General features: G+C 46.5%; 4 protein-coding genes across 5 annotated transcripts; all 4 read right to left on the bottom strand.

Annotated features, from left to right (window-relative positions):
* Nucleotides 1-1,675: 1,675 nt before the first annotated feature.
* On the bottom strand, nt 1,676-4,892 carry LOC27206268 (transcription factor Sp5). Its single transcript, XM_016170587.3, has one exon. It carries the CDS (start codon nt 4,658-4,660, stop codon nt 3,251-3,253), a length of 1,410 nt encoding a protein of 469 aa, XP_016029762.1. The 5' UTR covers nt 4,661-4,892; the 3' UTR covers nt 1,676-3,250.
* Nucleotides 4,893-10,111: 5,219 nt separating this feature from the next.
* LOC6736274 lies at nt 10,112-11,048 on the bottom strand. Its single transcript, XM_002083122.4, has one exon. It carries the CDS (start codon nt 11,009-11,011, stop codon nt 10,295-10,297), a length of 717 nt encoding a protein of 238 aa, XP_002083158.1. The 5' UTR covers nt 11,012-11,048; the 3' UTR covers nt 10,112-10,294.
* A 4,090-nt stretch (nt 11,049-15,138) lies between these two features.
* LOC27207151 (glycoprotein-N-acetylgalactosamine 3-beta-galactosyltransferase 1) lies at nt 15,139-16,432 on the bottom strand. Of its 2 annotated transcripts, none has more exons than XM_016182883.3 (3): nt 15,986-16,432; nt 15,561-15,930; nt 15,139-15,498 (listed from the first exon to the last, which is right to left on the bottom strand). In XM_016182883.3, the coding sequence occupies exons 1-3, from the start codon at nt 16,429-16,431 to the stop codon at nt 15,295-15,297; spliced, it is 1,020 nt and encodes a 339-aa protein (XP_016029760.1). In that variant the 5' UTR covers nt 16,432; the 3' UTR covers nt 15,139-15,294. The 2 variants fall into 2 exon arrangements, with proteins under 2 accessions (XP_016029760.1, XP_016029761.1); XM_016182884.3 differs by having other exon boundaries at nt 15,364-15,493.
* Nucleotides 16,433-16,594: 162 nt separating this feature from the next.
* LOC6736273 (glycoprotein-N-acetylgalactosamine 3-beta-galactosyltransferase 1) lies at nt 16,595-18,051 on the bottom strand. The gene is made up of 3 exons (XM_016170586.3): nt 17,427-18,051; nt 17,001-17,367; nt 16,595-16,943 (listed from the first exon to the last, which is right to left on the bottom strand). Exons 1-3 carry the CDS (start codon nt 17,864-17,866, stop codon nt 16,725-16,727), a joined length of 1,026 nt encoding a protein of 341 aa, XP_016029758.1. The 5' UTR covers nt 17,867-18,051; the 3' UTR covers nt 16,595-16,724.
* Between the last annotated feature and the right edge of the window lie 172 nt (nt 18,052-18,223).

Raw genomic sequence — 18,223 nt, 5'->3', positions numbered from 1 at the left:
TCTGTGTAGGCGTCTCTCCGCCGGAGCAAATTTCCCGATAACCGTTATTTCCTTGGACAGTCGAAGCTGCCAACTTAACGCCAGGTTGCATTTCGATGGCTGCCAGGACCTGCGACTTCGCAGTGTTGCACGCGCTTTCGCAATCAGTTGGAGCTTTTGAAGCTTTCGGGCCTTATAAGCAGCTTCATTAGTTTTAAACATCTAAGAGCCTTTCCACGTATTGTTTGTATTTAAGTAAATGGAGACAATATTACAGATAAGTTATTTAAATGGAAAATGCGTGGGGCAACTTTAAATAGCATAGCTTCAAAGGATTTTCGCAGCATTGTAAATTATTTTTTTTAGGATCAAATGGAATTCAAAGATCGCAAATAATTACCCAGCATGTTAGTATGAAAATATCCTTTCATATCATCTGCAGGATCTCCAACTTTAACAGCAACATACATAATAACAATTTGCATATTGAAAAACCCCTCGGGCGGGCAATTCTAAGTGGTCTGCCGATGATGATGGTAATCAAATGGATTACTCGAGTGGTCGGCACTTCAAATCTGCCAATCGCGCTCATCAATCTGTCAACTCCTTGGCGGAGTGCCATTAGAACACATGGCCACTTGGGCGAACAAAGGACCTGCATAAGGTAGTCTCAAACGGATTTCAAAACCTCCAAGCCTCTCAAGGTGCAAATTAGCAGAGCAGCAGGATAAGAGCCCAGAGGATCTGAAAGGTAGTAAGATCCTTCGAGCAGCTGCCTCTGACCCGCAGAAATGGAAACTTGTTGGACATCGAGCCACCTAATGCGGGTACCACAGTACTGGAATGCCCCGTGCCAAGGTGCAAACTGCAAAACGTATCGGTTTCGAGATCATTTTATTAGTATTTTATGTTTTTTGTTTGCCTCGGGCCTTCGACACAGATGTTGGTGACTTACGGCTGCTGCATCACCCCCTTGAAAACATCGACAGGGTAGTTTTGCGGCATGATTTTACACAATTTTCGCTGTGCGAGGGGAAGGACATCCACATCTTTTGACGCTTTAAATTGATTCACACCGCGCACGCAACTGCCACCCCCGCATCCTTTAGTTGTATTCCGCTGCACCCTCGCATCCCGTACTATCCTAGCATATCCTGGCATATCCTGTTCGGCTTTTTTCCGTGCTGTCATGCATTTGTATTTGATTAAACATTTTTTACGCGTTTCCGTTGAGGGCATCATTAGTTTGGCCCGTTTAGAGTTTCACTATGGACCAGAGACTGAGTTGAAAACACCCTGGGATTTCACCCCATCGTCATCAAGTTTCCTCGTCCTTAGCCCAGTGCCCAAATGCATCTGTCCGATTCGATGGTCCACTTCCGCTTTTCCGCCTTGGCAGTTAGTGTGTTTTGGTATTTGTTTTAGTCGGTCCCAGATCGATGGACCATGTCAATGGCCCTTAATGGCATTTCATTACTGCAGTTCGGCGCTATTTGGGCATGATTATGAGGAATCACCCAAGGAGCACTCATCATTATTGTTTACCAGACATGCAACCCCCGCATAGATGATATATGAGCACCTCGCCACAATTATAAAGCAATCATAGGGGGTTTGTTTTCCCTGACAACCCAAAGAGAACCCAACAAGAAGTTTCCATTTTCAGTTTTGCGTTTTTATTCAAGAGCTTTTATAATTTACAATTTTTATGGGTTTTCCAAGATTTGGTTTTGTATAAAAATATATTGGTTTCAGATAAATATATGTCGATTACATCTTAGACTTCATATAATTAAAAAGGGTCCTCAAGAGTTGGTTCTTGTATAAAAATATATGGTGTATATTACGTATAAAAATACTTGGTTCAAAGATCTGTTTCCTCTTAGCTTATTGTTAATGCACAATCGAGCACAACGATTCTCTTGTAAACTTGAAGCTTAGACTGTAGTATCACAAAATCTCAACCGATATGGTTACATATGATATAGCTTAGAGTTAGTTAATGCCTAGATTGAGCGAAAGTTTCCCTTTTCGTTGTACTCTGCGGTTACAACCAATTTACACATACTGATGCTAAGGAACAATAGCGCTGTGATATTGTCCCGATATCGGGGATTACTTATTCTATTGCTTTAAGTACACAACCGCCGGTTCTGAAGCCTGGGGCCCTTATAGCTAGGTTGTACTGTTCAATACTTTGACTGGTAGTGAGACGCTGGTCCAATGTCCGTTTCTATGCCTAACTAAACTAACTAAACTAAACTGAGAACAAGCTGATTCCGCTGGTATCTTAGGTGGCTAAAATGACTAGAGCTCACACTCGACTTTGGTTCACCAACACTGGGCTTGGATTTGCTATAAACTAGGATTGGTTTGCTTTTTGGTTTGATTCGAACTTAAACACTATTACTGCACAATTTTGCCTGAATTTTGGTTTCGGTATATAACCAGAATATGACTAAAGCTGTATCCGAAATTGAAGAACGATATATGTTTGTACAAACTTAGTAAGATCGAACTGAAGCTGACTTATAGAGATGATTTACCCTAAGTGACTAGAAGGAATGCAAGAACTTGTGACTAGAATGACGAGAAGTTTCCAGATTGAAAAACTTGTTAAAGGGTTGAATTTTGGTTAGAATATTAACTGGAAAATGATTTGCAAGAAAGGCAAGGATGATACAGGATGAGAGTGAGTCATGAGGAAATTAGTATGAAAGTGTAAAAGGTATGTGATGATTAGTAGTGGGAAGGATGAAGGATGATAGGGGTGATGAATGATTCTGGATGATGTCGGAGCAAAAGAATTGAACGAGGAGTAGATAGAATAGTATTAGTTATAAATCTTTGGTTGGTTGCTTTGGCTTTCGTTGTAGGTTCATTGCACTCCCAAAAGTTCCTAAACTAGCTAAACCTAGAGACTGGTAGAAATGCCTTCCTGGTACACAAGAGACACCCTTTTCGAGATCGTATTGAAGCTGACTAGTGCCAAGATTCTTTGGATTCACTGACTAGAAATTAAGTTACAACTAAATTGCCTGTGGAATGTGGGCCGAAGTACGGATACAAACTAGAGTCTGACTAGAATTGAACTCATTTTGCGAACGAAACTGAATCGGTTAAGAACTAAACTGTATAGCTAACTAAGTATACGAAGTGGAAAACGAAATTTCCGTGGAATATAACTAATTCTTTGGTCTGTTTTAGCTGCATCGGGTTTGGTGTTCAACTAGAAACTAAACATAACATTAAAAATAAATCTCACTCGACTTCAGTGGGCCATGGTGGTGTGCTGGATGACGGAGGCGCAGTTCCTCAAGTTGGTCAGAGCCGCGGCAGCAATGCTTTCCTCCTCCGTGAGTCCATGTTCCACAATCTGGAGCCGTCCGTATCCCGCAGATGAGGCGGAGGAGCTGGAGTCCGAGAGGTAGTCGTTGTCATAGTCGTAGTTCTCCCTGGCATTGGACCCCACCACGTAGACGCCCTCATCGGAGTGCGAACTGCTGGCGGAGGAGGAGGTGGACACCGCTTGGTTGAAGTGAAAACTGCCCGTGATAGTTGTGGTGGTGGGCTTCATTTCCAGCTGCTTGTCCACCGGCTTTTCCTTCTTCTGATGGGTCAGCTGGTGCTTCCTCAGGTAGGCGGCCCTCTTAAACTTCTTGCCGCACTCCTGGCAATCAAAGGCCAATTCCTCCTCCGACTTTTTCTCCACGTGCTGCTGCTTCTCCGGCTGGTTGGTGGTGTTGCGATTCTCCTTTTTGGATGCCTCCTTCCTCGGCTTGTGCCACCGGCGATGGGAGGCCAAGTTAGCAGGACAATTGAACTGCTTGCCGCACTCGGGACATCGGTACTCCAGCAGAACGATGCAGGCGCACCTGTGCCGGGCCAGGCCGAAGGCGTCCTCGAACTTGATCTTGCACAGCCGGCAGACATAGTCCCCGATCACGTTCTTAATGGCGGCCAGTTCCGCCTTGGTCTCCTCTGTGATCTCGACTATGTTGTACTTGGGGTCAATGTCGCCGTTGCTGTACTGCATCGATCCATCGGTGATGTCCTCGAGCGGTCGGATGACGGTGCCCGAGACGGGGGAACTGGTCTCCTCATCGAACTTCAGCTTGCGAGTGGCTTTATTGCGGAAGGGCTTTCCCGAGGAAGTGGTGGCCTTGTTGGTTTTAGGCGCAGATTCTGCCACTTTGACGGGTTTCGCTGGTGTGGCTTCTACTGTTTCCACCGGAACGTCCTCCTTTTTGGCCATTTTAGCCAGCTGTTCGTCGTCATAGCTCTCCCGGCTCAATTTACGCTTCCCTGCTGGACTCTGCGGTGGTGTTGGGGGTTTCACCGGCAGCTCCTCCGCCTTGGACACCTCCACCTGCACCTCGCTGGAACTAGCACTCGTATTTTCGCTGTAGACCTCCGCGAATGTGGCCGCCATGGGCACATCGCTGCTGGGCAGTGGTGAGGGCAGCTTCAGCGTTAGATCCAGCGGTATTTCGCACCTGGTTTTCAGGTTCAGGTATCGACTGCGGTACTTGGGGGGCAGCGAGGCCACGGTGGTCAGCAGGCCCAGGCCATGGGGCATCCCCTTGTGCTGCAACTGGATGCCAATGCTGTGCGGGTGGCTGAGCTTTTCAGTGGGCTCCGCGGGGGCTGGAATCGGTATCGGTGTCTGTATCTGGGCCATGGCATCGATGGGACTTTCAACTTAAAACTTCAACGTGGCAAAACGAAAACGGAGTAGAACGGGGAACGTAGAACGGGAACTAAGCAAACTTAACAACAAACTGATAACGCTGATCCTCGCGGACTGGGACTCTATGCAGAAGACCTCCAGTCGGCTCGACGTTTGTGCTGCGAATGACGTTCGGTGGACTCGGTGGCGGCTATTTATGTGTACCACAGGCCAAAGGAAAGCGAAACCGAAACTCGAAATCATTGTTTGTGCCGGCGTCCTGGAAATACATTTCAACCCCCTTTTCGGCCGAAGTCGTTGTCCTTTTTCGACGCCGGCAGAGCCGCAAAAGCCGGAATCTTTTGTTAGCAATCACACACACATTAGTCACCCTTTTTTCCACACACATACACACGGAGTGAAAGTCCTGCGCACACACACACAGACACACATTCTCCCGTTTTGCGGCCAGGACAATGCACTCGGAGAAATCAATGTGCGACAGCTGTTGTTTCGGGACCCGAAATTGCCACGCACCAAAATCGCAGCACCTTCATAGGCAAATATGTATGTTTGTGTATTCAGCGGAAATCTGAGCAGCACATTGTCCTTATTTTTGCCAAAAACAGCTGACACCCATGGAGTCGTTAATTGAGCATGTAACCATGAGGTTCATCAATAGATCGGGGATATCCTTGCTCCAAAAGGTGAATTGTTTCTTTGTTGCCATTTGGTGCAAAACAGCTGTTGGCCAAGATGGTTATAAAAGTAAACAATGTAACAAGTAATACCGGCTGGAAAGTACATCAACCTAGAGCATAGTTTGGATTGCTATCTCTTTTTTGAATTTTTCATACATGTTATATACAAATTTCGCGAGGTGTACTTTGCGGCACTGCATTTATCAGCCTCAGACGACTAAGCTCGTCAAGTTCGCTTTTGGTGGGGTAGGTAACAGACTAACAGACTAGCAGACACAACTTGGGTTCGAACTTCGAACTTCACCACCGCGGAGCATGGCGCACAATCGCTTGTATCCTCGTATCCTTGTTGCTGTAACGGTAGCTGTGTCTGTGTGCGAGTATCCTGGACACTCGTCCGTGTGAGTGCTTTGCATTAATGTAATCGAAATGCGAAGCCGACTGAGCTGACTGAGCCGACAGTGGTTGCCATGAAAGGAATGCACTTTCGATTCCCGTCGAGGGCTTTCGTCGCAGGATTCGCTGGATTCGCAGGACTCTCGCTCTTGGAAAATATGGCATATTATGTTGAACACGCCGCCATTGTTGTTGTTCTTGTATTACGGTAGGCACGTGCATGGCAACGATTGCCACCCCAAAACGGGCTGACAATGTGAGCACTAAAAGAAAATACACCCAAATTGCACCGTTAAACTAAAATTTATATTTATATTTCAGCTTTACATTCAATTGTATAGCAGACTTCCCCAGAAGGTGACAATATAGATACTACAATAATGCAATGCGCTACTCATATTGATTTTCTCGCAGTGCATGGTTGAAAGTGCAGAGAGTATTCCCAAGGCGATCCTGTCGCAGCAGGGTGGCCTTTTGCCAGGGGAATCGATGTTTACCATGCAGCTTAGAATTAAAATAGCGCACGCATCCGAGGCCAAATCCTGGCCCAAACTTCGGATCGAGTGAATCGGCGGAGAAGGCAACAAAAGTCTCAGAAGTGCGTCAGCCACGCGAGCATTGTCCTGAAGGTCCTGTCGTCCTTCGGCCGCGATGGCTGTCATCCGAAGGTCCTGAAAGGCATCGCAGATACACTGATTCAAAATCCATCCCCGTGCCGGGTGGCGAAAGTCCTCCCCTCCGGAGCTTCGGTGATGCCTTGCCAACTTATTCCTGTCAGTCACAAATGCCGCCTTATTTGCGATTCACTAAAGTGAGCGAAAAAGGAAACGGGAAATCAAGCCATCAAAAAGGACGAAAATTGATTAATCTGAGACAAGCCCATTGAAACGGATTAGTGCGCGTTGGTTAGAGGCTTCTCTGCGGTTATCATCATCCATCAGATCAGAGTGCACTTTTGATATTTCCATTGAATATGATCTCTGCACTTGCTTTTAAGGGGGAACTCGTCTCTTGAATCTCTAGAAGTTTCCATCAATGGGTAATACATTTCTCTGCGTGTATCCTTCAGAAATCCGCTCTGACTGCTCTGATTTCTGCGCTCCAAGGCGTTCTTGGCACAAATTTGCACTCGACAAACACCCACGACAGCCCGTGGAGAAGTGCCCCGACCACTGGGATATGGTCTCTATGTCGTCTCATAGGGAGTACGCATTCTGTTTGTTGTTCGGAACATTGCTAACCCTTAAGTGCATCTTTTTATGGTAATTTCAAGGGCTCGGCCCCACCTCGGATCTGTCTGCGTGTCCTGGGCGGGATCCTTGCTCCCTGTGGCGGCTGCTTGGCAATAATTAATGTTCGAAAATGCATCGTTTATGCGGCATAATGCACTTGCATTTCCATTCTCGTTTTCATCTGGCTGTGTGTGTCTCAAAAGGCTTTTTAGCCTTTCAGCTTTCGAGCCTGCAAGCCGCGTGCACTTTTGCTTGGGCAGCTCCTCAAGGATCCACTCCACTTGTAGCACATGTTGCCCATTGTGGCGATGAGGCAGCCTTTTCGGGGTTCAGTCCTGTCAATCCTTTCCACTGCCACTGCCACTGAGCTGTAATTAAATTTTTCGCTTTCATAATTTCATGCAATTTCTGCTGCTCGAATGGGAATGTGATTTGGTTTCCCGGGCGCTAAGGTTTTTAATTGCATTTCATTTGTTTCTGGCAGAGGGGAAGTCGAGAAATCTGCTACCAATTTGCCTTACTCCATTGGGTATTCAAATTGAAAGCTCCAAATTTGCCGTATCTCCGGGTGATTCAGCCGCCAATAAGCCAGGCTCAGCATGTGTGGTTTAATAGTAAATACCCCACTGAGTTCAGGGATTGTTGTATTTTGGTAAGCTAATCTACAGAGAATGGAAAACAAGTTGCCATAAGATCCAATCATTTTGTGCTTGCCAAAAGCCGATTACCAAAATCTATGCCTTTTGGTAGGACGATTTTTTGAGGGACTCATCCACCAATTACAGTTCTCCCCCGAAATAAGAAATTTAATAATAGTCCTTCAGCTGTGCGTCATGCTCACATTTGAATAATAACAATTATAATTTTTAGCTGCCATAAGCGTATGCAATTTGCCAATGCAGCTTCGTTTTTTAGGGGTGTGAATATTTATAATTGCATTTCTGGCGAGTGATGACGGGGTGCCTCACCAGTACGTAAGTGACTAACTTTATTTAGCAGCATCTTAAATTGAAATCCCAATAAGCCAATTGCAGCATGTGTGTGTTCAAGGAAAGTCCATCCACCGGGCTTAAGGAATTTGCTCGCAAATCCCACTTTGCCGCCAACAAAACTCCCCGGAATATGGCAAGTGACTAACCCCGGGAAAACCTGGCATAATTATGGTCGAGCTCGTATTCCTACAGTTGTGCGGCATGCTTAAAAATAAATACACACAATAAAAACGCGCCGCAGGACACAGAAACCCACAGAGCGAGTGAGACGGAGGACTGGCAATTCGCAGAGGGTTCAAAACTGCGAAACAAACAGAGAAAAGCAAAACAATCACAATTCACAATTCTGTCGGGTGTCGAAGTGCTCTGGGCACGCGACCGGCGACCAACGTTCATTTGCCGCTGTCGCTAATGTCCTGTGCCAAGGATTCCAGGCTGCGAATTGGTCCGGTGCACATTCGAGCGAATGTGTATTCATACGGCGGCATGTGCGGCGAGGAAATCACAATGCAACCGCCAGAGTCCTCCATCCGAAATCCCAGTTCCTAGTTTCCAGTTCCATGTTCCCAGTTCCCTCCCCAAAAGTCAAAGGCTGGCAATCGAAGCCGAAAATTTAGCCAGGTGCATTTTCAAACACCAAACACAACACACGAGCCACATAGCGGCACCACTGTGAAAAGTGCGACAGGGGTCGACAGTGAGGACTGGCTATGGTGCACGCTGGCTATAATATATATAATTATTAAAGAATCTTTTTATTTATGTAGTTTTAAGGTTCTCTCGATAGATATATATTATCAGACAGATAGATGGTTATGGATTTCCCAACGCACTATAGATATTGTTATTTTGAAGTAACCGAGATCATCCATTCAATTTTCACTGTAAACGCTAGAAAGCAGAGCTCAAGCGTGGCGCGATTTGGAAACCGCTCGAGTCTGAGGCTGTTGCTGATTTCGAATAGGGTTTTTTAAAGCGCTGCGCCCTCGGGGGTGGCAAATGCACCCAGATTGGAAGGAGGGCTGCTCCGCGCGCATATCCGCATGTCAGTCACAGTGCATGAGCGTCTAGGGAGGGTTTTAGGTTTTAGAGGCGGCGGCGAAATATAAAATATTTCATTTTTACCCCTTGGCTCACTTATCAGACTATGCATATAAAATTCCAATTGGACGCGTTCACCGCAGAAGGACGAAGGAAAAGGTGGTGGGGCGGAAAACTCCCTTCGCGTTTTATGCCTAAGCCTGCCAAGATCCTGTGCAGGATTCCCCCTCAAGCTGAGGCTCCACTGCGCGAAATAGAGCAACTTTACAGATGTAAATAACACATCAATAACATTTGAGGCATATATTTTGAAATTTAATGAAATAAGATGTCCTCATATAATTATACAATTATGAACAGAAAATTCTATCATACGTACACTGCGAACTATGTGCTAGAACTTGTGAACATAACTGCTGCCAATTTCTCTCAGTGTCCTTCTGCTGCTGTGCGAAAATTGCACGACTTGCGCTTCTGCTTTTGACAATGGGCTCACATTAACTAGTTTCCGCTGCACTCGCAGTCGCAATCCCAGCTCTGAGCCCAATCCCACTGCCAATGCCAATGCCGGTTCCACTTTTAATGAGTAACTGAGCGAAATGGGAACTTCATTATAAAAGCACCCCATTCGCAGGACCCACTCCGCCTTCCCGCGACGCTTCCTGTTTGGTTTGTTTCAATTAAATCGCATGTGCGACCCACGAACAGGCGCAGGATACCAGGCAGGCGGCATTAAAGCCCAGGACACCATTCGCCAGGACACATTGCAGGACACATGGCTCATCTGTTACTTAATCATGGCATTGCCATGGATACGCGTACCTCGCATTGCGAGGGTGCCGCCTTTGAGCCCGACCTTTGAGCAGCCAGTACGGATATTTATTGTTATTGCCCGGGGGGAACGAGATTTCTCCGTCTGTTTGGAGAGCGGGAACACTGGCTTAAAGCACTGCCCATATTCCGATTCGGTGGTATTTCCCAGGGCTTCAATGTGCCATTCACGTGGAAATGGTTCTGTGATTGACTTGCAGTTCCGTGTAGCAGATAAATTGGGGATTGAAAATTGTATGATATTAAATGCTAAATTTTAAAACAATTGAATTATGTTCTTCACGCCTTCGGGCATGTATTTTCAATCGCTATATGCTTGTTAAGTAATGTTAAATATACTGGACCAGAATTGCCACACCTACAACAATAATATTATATAATATATAATTATCACATTAATATCTTAATATGATATAGGGATAATCTATTGATACCCAGTTCCACATTGAACCTCTAGTACAGGTAATCCGTGTAATCGTAGCTCGGAAAGGTGACGTTGCTCCAACCGAACTGATAACGGATAAGGGCGTCCACACCACCCACATCCACGCCCAGTCTCTGGAGTTCAGCGGTGATGACCTTGCCGGGTGGAGTGGCCAAAACTCTTTCGTAAACTGGGCGCAAGGCCACCAGACGACGCCAGAGTTCCGAGAGAAGAGGACTGGTTTGGGTGGCACTGGGTTCCAGAAGGGATCGGATCAGTTGCACTGGGTAGATCTGCACGAACTCCGCCTGGAATCCCTGGATTCCACTTACGATCTGCGACCAGTAGGGATACTTGTTGAAGATCTTGATCTCCAGTTCTAGGTACTCAAAGATCTTGGGTCCACCGCCGGACAGGATCAACTGCTGCGTGACCCACTGCTGCAGTTGGCGCACTTCGGGTTGGTTGATCAACTGCCGGTAGAATCGATAGGCGGGCAGGGAGTTGATGGCCCTGATCACACCCTGGAACTCGATGTCGTTGAGGAGGTAGGTCTGCACCAGCTTCTCGATGTTGTCCACCGGTATCTGTCGGATCACCGCCTTCAGCTCCAAGGCAAAGTTGTTCTGCAGAGCGAGGGTTCCATTCTGACCATACGACCGGATCGGAGCCAAAAAAGCGGGTGTGGCAGGGGGAAAAGCCGCCAGGCAACAGACACCGAAGAAAGTACAACCGATGAACCGCATCCTGATCTGTGTTCACTCCAAGAACTAGCCAACTTTGCCTATTCCCTCGCCGCTTTTATAGCGAAATGCCATCTCTGTTATCTGACTTTCTGTTTGTGTCTTAGCTGCCTCTTATCGGAGGCAGTTTGCTTTACAATCTGACGTGGTCCACACAGGTGGGAAACGGGAAGATCTGACAAGATTAAGGGAGTCTATTTACAACCCTTAGTCACTTGGGTTTGCTTAGCAGGCGACCATTCTCATTAGCACGACCAACTGGAATCCAAAAAGTTAGTGCCAGGGTACTGAGAAAAGATGTTCATACATCTGCAAAAGCTAAGAAAGCTATCAAAACAAATCGGTCGGATGTGCATATAAAAAACATTCTATTTGATTTAAGTAAGCACTTAATTATTTATTTCTCCGACTTTCGGACACGTACTTGAGATAACAGGGAATCACAAAAATATTTAACAAATATCTAACTATTCGAGGCAGACGACTTCACAGTCCATAAATCGCAGCTTTGTTACTTGGAAAGAATTCGGTCAAGTCAGACAACATTTTATTATTTTTATAAAAACAATGATGTCACTTTCCTATTATTATGTCATGGAATTCTAGCTGTCTGCTGAATTGATCAAAGCTCAGATTTGGTCACAATCTGCAGCCTAGATCTCCAACACACAAATTTAAAGGACTCCCTTGGTCAAGTGTAGTCCTTTGGATTCTGGGATAAAATAAGCAGCATGTAATCGACAGATGTGAGTGCGTAATTAGTTAGTTAGTTTCCTTCACCCGATCGCATATCCGGTCCAGGCGACATTAGTTCCACTCGAGGGAGTCCTTTCGGAATGTTTCACTCACGATAATTAGCATTGGCCAGGACACGCCTCCTCTTCAGAGCCAGAAAACAAAGAAGAAAATTCCAATCGAGCAGGAAACTGACAGATTTGCTGTATAATTTGGAAATTATAAAACTTGGCCAGAGTCTGCAGAGCCGGAGAATCCAGAGAGATGCAGGACGAAGCCACCCCAAAAAAAAAGAACGAGAGCTGGGCGGTTAGGGAGATTTAGGGTGATTTCGTCTAGGGGGTTGGTTTTAGTCCGCCCGAGCATAAGTATTTCGCTTGGCCAGGGGCGATCGCATGTTTGGTTATCGGAATCGTAAGGGGAGTTGGGCTGGCAGCTGCGAAAAATAGTAAGTATTGTTGAACGAACGAACCCCTTGCAGTGCTTGATAAATCATGTGTAAAGGTATTTGTGCCAAGTTTTCGGGTTTTATTTCCTATCTTGCACGTTCGATTTGCGGCAGCTGCAGCAGGAAAACCCGATGCTGGCGTTGGAAAAGTGGGAAATAGGAAAATAGGAAAATAGGAAAAGCCAGTGTTGCCATGGAAAGCATTTACAAAAACGAACGGCTTGCAGAAGGAAAATATTTCGTTTTTAATTGATTTGGCATGCTTCAATTTAACGCTTGGCTGCCACTTCCTCTTTTGCATGCGAGTCCTGCACGTGTCCTTTTTAGTTTTCTATAAATTTCAATATTTTTACAAGCATATATACTATATGTGAAATGCACTTCCGCCGCATGACATGCCAATGAGTCAGAGGCCTGCAAGGAATCCGAGCCTAAGGTCCTTCCTCTTCTCTCCTTTCCTTGCCCAGCTACAGGTATGTCTTGGGGTTAGTCCTTCGCCTCAACACAACACTCCTTCCCTTCCCCGTTTGGCACGCGTCAAAAAAGCGAAGGGCGAGAAGTCAGTGAATTATTCTTAGGGGTTGCTCATTGGGTTTTTCTTATAAGAAGCATTCCTCAGCCGGAAGGAGCAAAGCAACACGTTCAAGACATTGTTGAGTCACCACTGAAATTATTATTACCCCGGAGGTCCGCAGTCGTCCTCACTTTACCCCAGTGTGCTGGCATTTATACCCCTCAAAGGAGCACCGCGAACCTTCAGGATCAGCGTTCTTATCGAAGGCGCCTCCTTCGGGGCTTGTCCTTTTAGAGTCCTTTCATTCAGCAATCCATTCATTCATTCCCTCGTCACCTAATTGAGATATGGCGCGGAGGAGAGGAGGAAGACGACAAACCAGAACGAGCCCATAAAAGGGCCAATTCCTTTTGCCGTCTAAGTGCCAATTGTAGGTTTCACTTTAGGCTACAAATTGAAACGCCCCTTGCCGGGACCCTCGTCCTTCTTCTGCCCTCGTCCTTCTCCCCTTGTTTACCTTTTCTCGGTCTGCCCGGGCTTCCCTTGAGGAGAAGCCATTAAATTGATTATAAGACATTGTTGAAATGTGTAAACTGTTCCGTCTCAGACATTCGGTCGCCGAGGGAAGTCCCCTTTTTATCTCCCTTTCTCTGTCTGAGTCTCACTTTCTCAGTTTCTCCCTGCTAGTGTTTGGGTATCTCCGAGGGCGTGGCATCGCTGAGTGAAGTCGAAGCTGAGGAATTCAACTAATTAGAGGGGAAGAACCGGAGTTGCTCGCAATAAAATAGGTGTTGAGGGACCATTTCGGTTGGTAATGGGTTCACCTCAAGGGGTTAACGAAGGCAGCGGAGTTCTTGCTGTTTTATTGAGCCAAAAAGGTGTGTCTGAGGTGGTTACCAAGGAGTTACCCCCGAGAAGTCAGCTGAAACCACAGCTTATAATGCATTGTTCTTGGGGTTAATGCTCGGAAATGACTTAAGGTGTCAACAAAGATCGTTTTGTAGGGGATTTGGGTAATAATGCTAATGGGTGAAGAAGTAAGTAAAGGGACGAAGCTGTCTTAACTTAAGCTGAAGCTGACTTAAAGCTGTCTTTGAAATGCATTTATGTGTAAGAAAATAAGTAAACCAAATGAACAGGGACGCAGTTAATCAAAGTTACTTTACTTATGATCCTTGTTCACCTTAGAAAACGTATTAAGGTCTGAGTCATGTAAAGCAGACACGATCCAAACAATTATATACCCAAACTTAGACAGTTAAACAAGTAAAATCAAATGGAAATTTTATACGAAGGAAATGACTTTCCCCGCCCCTAGATCCTGTCTAACTGAAAAAGTCAGCAGCTGCCGCAGGCGAGCCTTTATCGCAATCACTGATAGGAGTTACGATCCGGAAATCTGTAGGGGGCCCGCTGTACGGCCCGTTAACCAGGACACGTGTGTAGTTGCATTAGCATATACACACATATGTGTATATGTGTATGTAGGAATTACAAAAGATATAGGAGCTCTGTTTCGAAAGCTCCCTGCACAAAAAGCCGAGCAAATGGGCGACTATTAGGGGAAACAAAGCAAGCAGCGCAGGCGCGACTGGGGTTCGGAATTCAGATACAGATACTGAAACTGGGTTGGGCACGTTCCAGAGGTTTTTTGGACCAGGACCACCACCCCTGGCCTGGATAGCTGCACACAGGCCGTTCGGGGTACCAGCTGCCTTGCCAAAACGAGTTTATCCTTATCCATGAGCCCATGGCTGTCTGAGCTCGCGTGCCGTCAGTCCGGTTTTAACTCCCCTCCGAGCTCATTTCGTTGCTCATAAATAACAATGCAATGATCCCCAGGTATTTTTCACGTGTTTGGCACGTTTCGCTCGATTTTCCGGTTCTCGATTCCCTCAATTCCCTCACTAATCTCCCCTCGGAAAACGGGCACGCGTCCTTTTTGATAAATTGTGCTTTAAAGCGCAGGGCTCGGGTTTTGGATTCTGTTTCTGGAGCAAGCGCCCTTGACAAATGGCCAAAACAACTCCGGACGACAGGACGACACTGCCAAGAACGAGACGAACCATTGTCTGCCTTATTGCTGGAATAAATCTTCATCGCTTCCCGGCTCCTGGTTTATTTATCAAGGTGTAGCAATTACATTAAGTCTGGCATGGTTATTGGACACAACCCGGGACCAATATCGCAGCTGAGCATGCATCTTCCGGAAGTCCAGACGTGGGGCGGCTTCAGTGGCCCCATCGGGTAGCCAAAAACCCTTGCGTGATGCAGGAGGAACTCCCAGAGGTCAAAGACATTCCCACTGGCTGGGCGAAAGGTGATCTGGGAACTGGAGCAGCAGCCGCGGAACTGAAATCTAACGAATGTTCCAATTATGTTTCCATCTAAGAACATAGCCTGATTTCCCTGATTTCAGTGGATATCTTCAGATACTCTTAGCATGTGAGTTCTTTCTATAACTCGCATTTTCCAGCGGTAAAATGATAACAATATATTTTCCTATGTTCCATATCGTAGATTAAGTATGTAATGCTTGTTGATAATGGGTTCAAAGGCAGGACTAGATGTATCCTTGGATATCCTTGGTTAGTTCTTGTTGTCGGTGACTTGTTGGGACCAATGCTGCAGCCGCTCGTTCATCTGACGGAATCCCAAGCGCGACGGAAGAGCCCTCGGCGTCCTGTGCAATCCAAAGACTCTCAGGTAATACAGGAAGAACTCGAAAAGCTCGAACTCAAAGTCTTTGACATAATGAAAGGATATAGCCGAAGCAGCACAGCAGTCACTTCTCTTAAAAGAACAAAATATTAGTTATGAGCATTGTAGTTGTTTGTATGGGCAGGCAATCCTACATTTGGCTTGTGGAAGAAGTAGCCCTCCAGCCAGGAGTTAGTTAGTATGGTGGGGAATACCGTGAAGGGATTGACGGGCAGGAAGCGGTGGTGTCCCTGGAAGTCCCGGGTGTCTCCCGCTACAACACCCACATCCTGCAGGCAGTGACCGATCTGTACGTCCTCGGGCTCCCCGTTCAGCTTGCAGATGGTGGTGCTGTTCAGCGCGAACAGATTCAGACGGCGCAAGGCGTCCCTGCTGAGCACGTAGCCTCCGCCACCGGACATGTAGCCCTGGGAAAAATACGCTTTGAAGCGACAGCCAAAGTACACAGACGATTCCGGATCGTAAGGGTAAAGGAACAGGCGCAGATTCTCCATTACAATGTAACTGCAAAGATACATTTCTTAGGCTGTGTGCCCAATGGCCAAATTGCATAACTTACGTGTCATCATCGGCCTTCAGAAACCAGTCGTACTCGTTGAGGTAATGCTCGTGTACGTAGGCCATTCCTGTCCGCACTTTGGCATATAGATTCTTCCGGGATTCGGATTTGTTTATCTGAAGTATGTTCAGGTTGGGATCTGTTTGGCTGCTCATGAAGATCAGCTTGTTGCACCGGGCTCCCCATGTCCGATTCACCAGCGCCGCCTTTGTGGCATGTGAAGATGGCATCGTGAGCACTAGGCAGAGTATGCGCACCTCCCTTCTCAACCAGGTAGCCAGGTGCTCCTCCGAGGCCACTGGATACTTAAGTAGAGCAGCCTTCTCACTCGCCCGCAAGTCGTTATTCCTCCACAGCTTCAGGTAGCCTATAAAATCGGTCAGTCGAATGCCCAACATAATGCCTAAGACGAGGAAGATGATGTTCCGAACCATTACCAGGATCATTGTATACTGCGATTGCAGTATTTTCTTTGGTGAAAAGAGATCCCATGCTGTGTCCAATTGGCGCAGCAATTTCGTTTATACATTTCGATTAGAGAGTCCGTGAAGCAATGCGATTTGTAAGTTGGTAAACTGCTGATGGCAGTCAGTCACAAAGTCTTGGAAGTATGAAAACAATTGGTATTTACTTAATGATATTCTTAAAAGTTTAAAAGCTAATTCTATTTGACTGTCGGTATGCTAAAATAAGTCTTAAATATGTACTATATAGACAGAAACCTCTGTTAACTATATTGTTATTGTTTCAACCACGCGTTGGAATTCGTGCTATTTTCTTGAGCCCACTGATTGAGCTGGTTCTGCAGTTCATCGGGACTCAGTCTGGGTGGCAGCGATCTCTGGGACAAGGGAGTTCCAAAAATGTGCAATCGATATAGCAGGTATTCATACATTTCGAACTCGTGGATTTTGACATAGTGAAAGCTAATTCCCGAAGTCGAGCCAGTTTCATTAACCTGAAACAAACATGTATTAGGAATAATGTGGTACATTTTTTGATATATTGTACTTACTGGTTCGTAAAATGTCAGTTTAGGCAGCCAATTGTCGGTGGGAAAAGTGGGCAGCATAAACTTGAGGGACAAGGGCAGAAATCGATCTCGGCCTTCCTCATCCCGCGAATCGCCAGCAACTACTCCCACATTTTGCAGGCAGAAGCCAATCTGCCTGTCCTCTGAATTGTTGTTGATCGGGCAGAATTGGCTGTTGTTGAAGGCAAAGAGATTGAGCCGACGCAGTGCATCCCGACTCATGACATAGCCGGCTCCTCCGGACATGTAGCCCTGCGGAAAGGTGGTGCGGAATCTGTGGCCAAAGTAGAGCGCTGCCTCGGGATCATAGGGGTAGAGCATGAAGCGCAGGTTTTCCATTATCACAAAGCTAAAATATGGTTAAAATGAATATGTGATTTTGGGACTCGAATGTTTTCATCATCTTACGTGTCATCATCTGCCTTGAGGAACCAGTCGTAGTCCTCTCCATGGTTCCGGTACACATACTCCAGGGCCTTCCTCATTTTGAGATACAGGTTGTTCCGTTCCTCGGGCACGCCCACATCGATGACGCCCAGTTCCCGATCCTCCTGGCTGCTGATGAAGATCAGCTTGTTGCAGCGCCTGCCCCACGTGCCCTTCACTCTTCTCACTCTTGATTGGTGATTCTTCGGCAGGGTCAGCACCATGCAGAGTACCCGTGTTTCGTTTTGGAGCCACAGAGCCAGCTCCTCCTCCGTCGCCAGCTGGGGCGTGGCCCCTTCCTCCAGCTGCGTGATGGCCGTGCTCGCGAACTGACTGTCGGTCAGCTGGAAGTACTCTAAGAAGTCCGTCAGTTGAATGCCAATGATGAGGCCCAGCGCCAGGCAGAGTATATTGCGATACATGGCGAGAGTGTTCCAGGCTACAACTAACCAGCTCCAGCTGGCATTTGGCGATTCCGCTGAGGGGAACTGGAGGGCACTGAAGTGGAGCTCTTACAAAACGAGCCGCGGGCACAGCGAATGCATTTCGCGGTGTCGCTCATCGCCGCCAGCTGATCGTCGACTGCTCGATGGGCTCGCATCGCAAACGGCTTAAAGAGTCTCCCCCAACTGAGAAAGATGTTGGCAATTAAAGTCACTGAAAGAAACAATTTCAAAGTAGCTTCCAACAAAATAATCTTTATAAACATAATAAAAAGAGTAAAACCAATTTGTTGAAGGCTGTTAACAAAAACGATTAATCAAGTATATTAATAGACA

Source organism: Drosophila simulans, chromosome 3L (assembly GCF_016746395.2).
Source record: "Drosophila simulans strain w501 chromosome 3L, Prin_Dsim_3.1, whole genome shotgun sequence".
Lineage (NCBI taxonomy): Eukaryota > Metazoa > Arthropoda > Insecta > Diptera > Drosophilidae > Drosophila > Drosophila simulans.
Note: the sequence above shows the minus strand (reverse complement) of the source record. Positions and strands in the feature narration are given on the sequence as shown.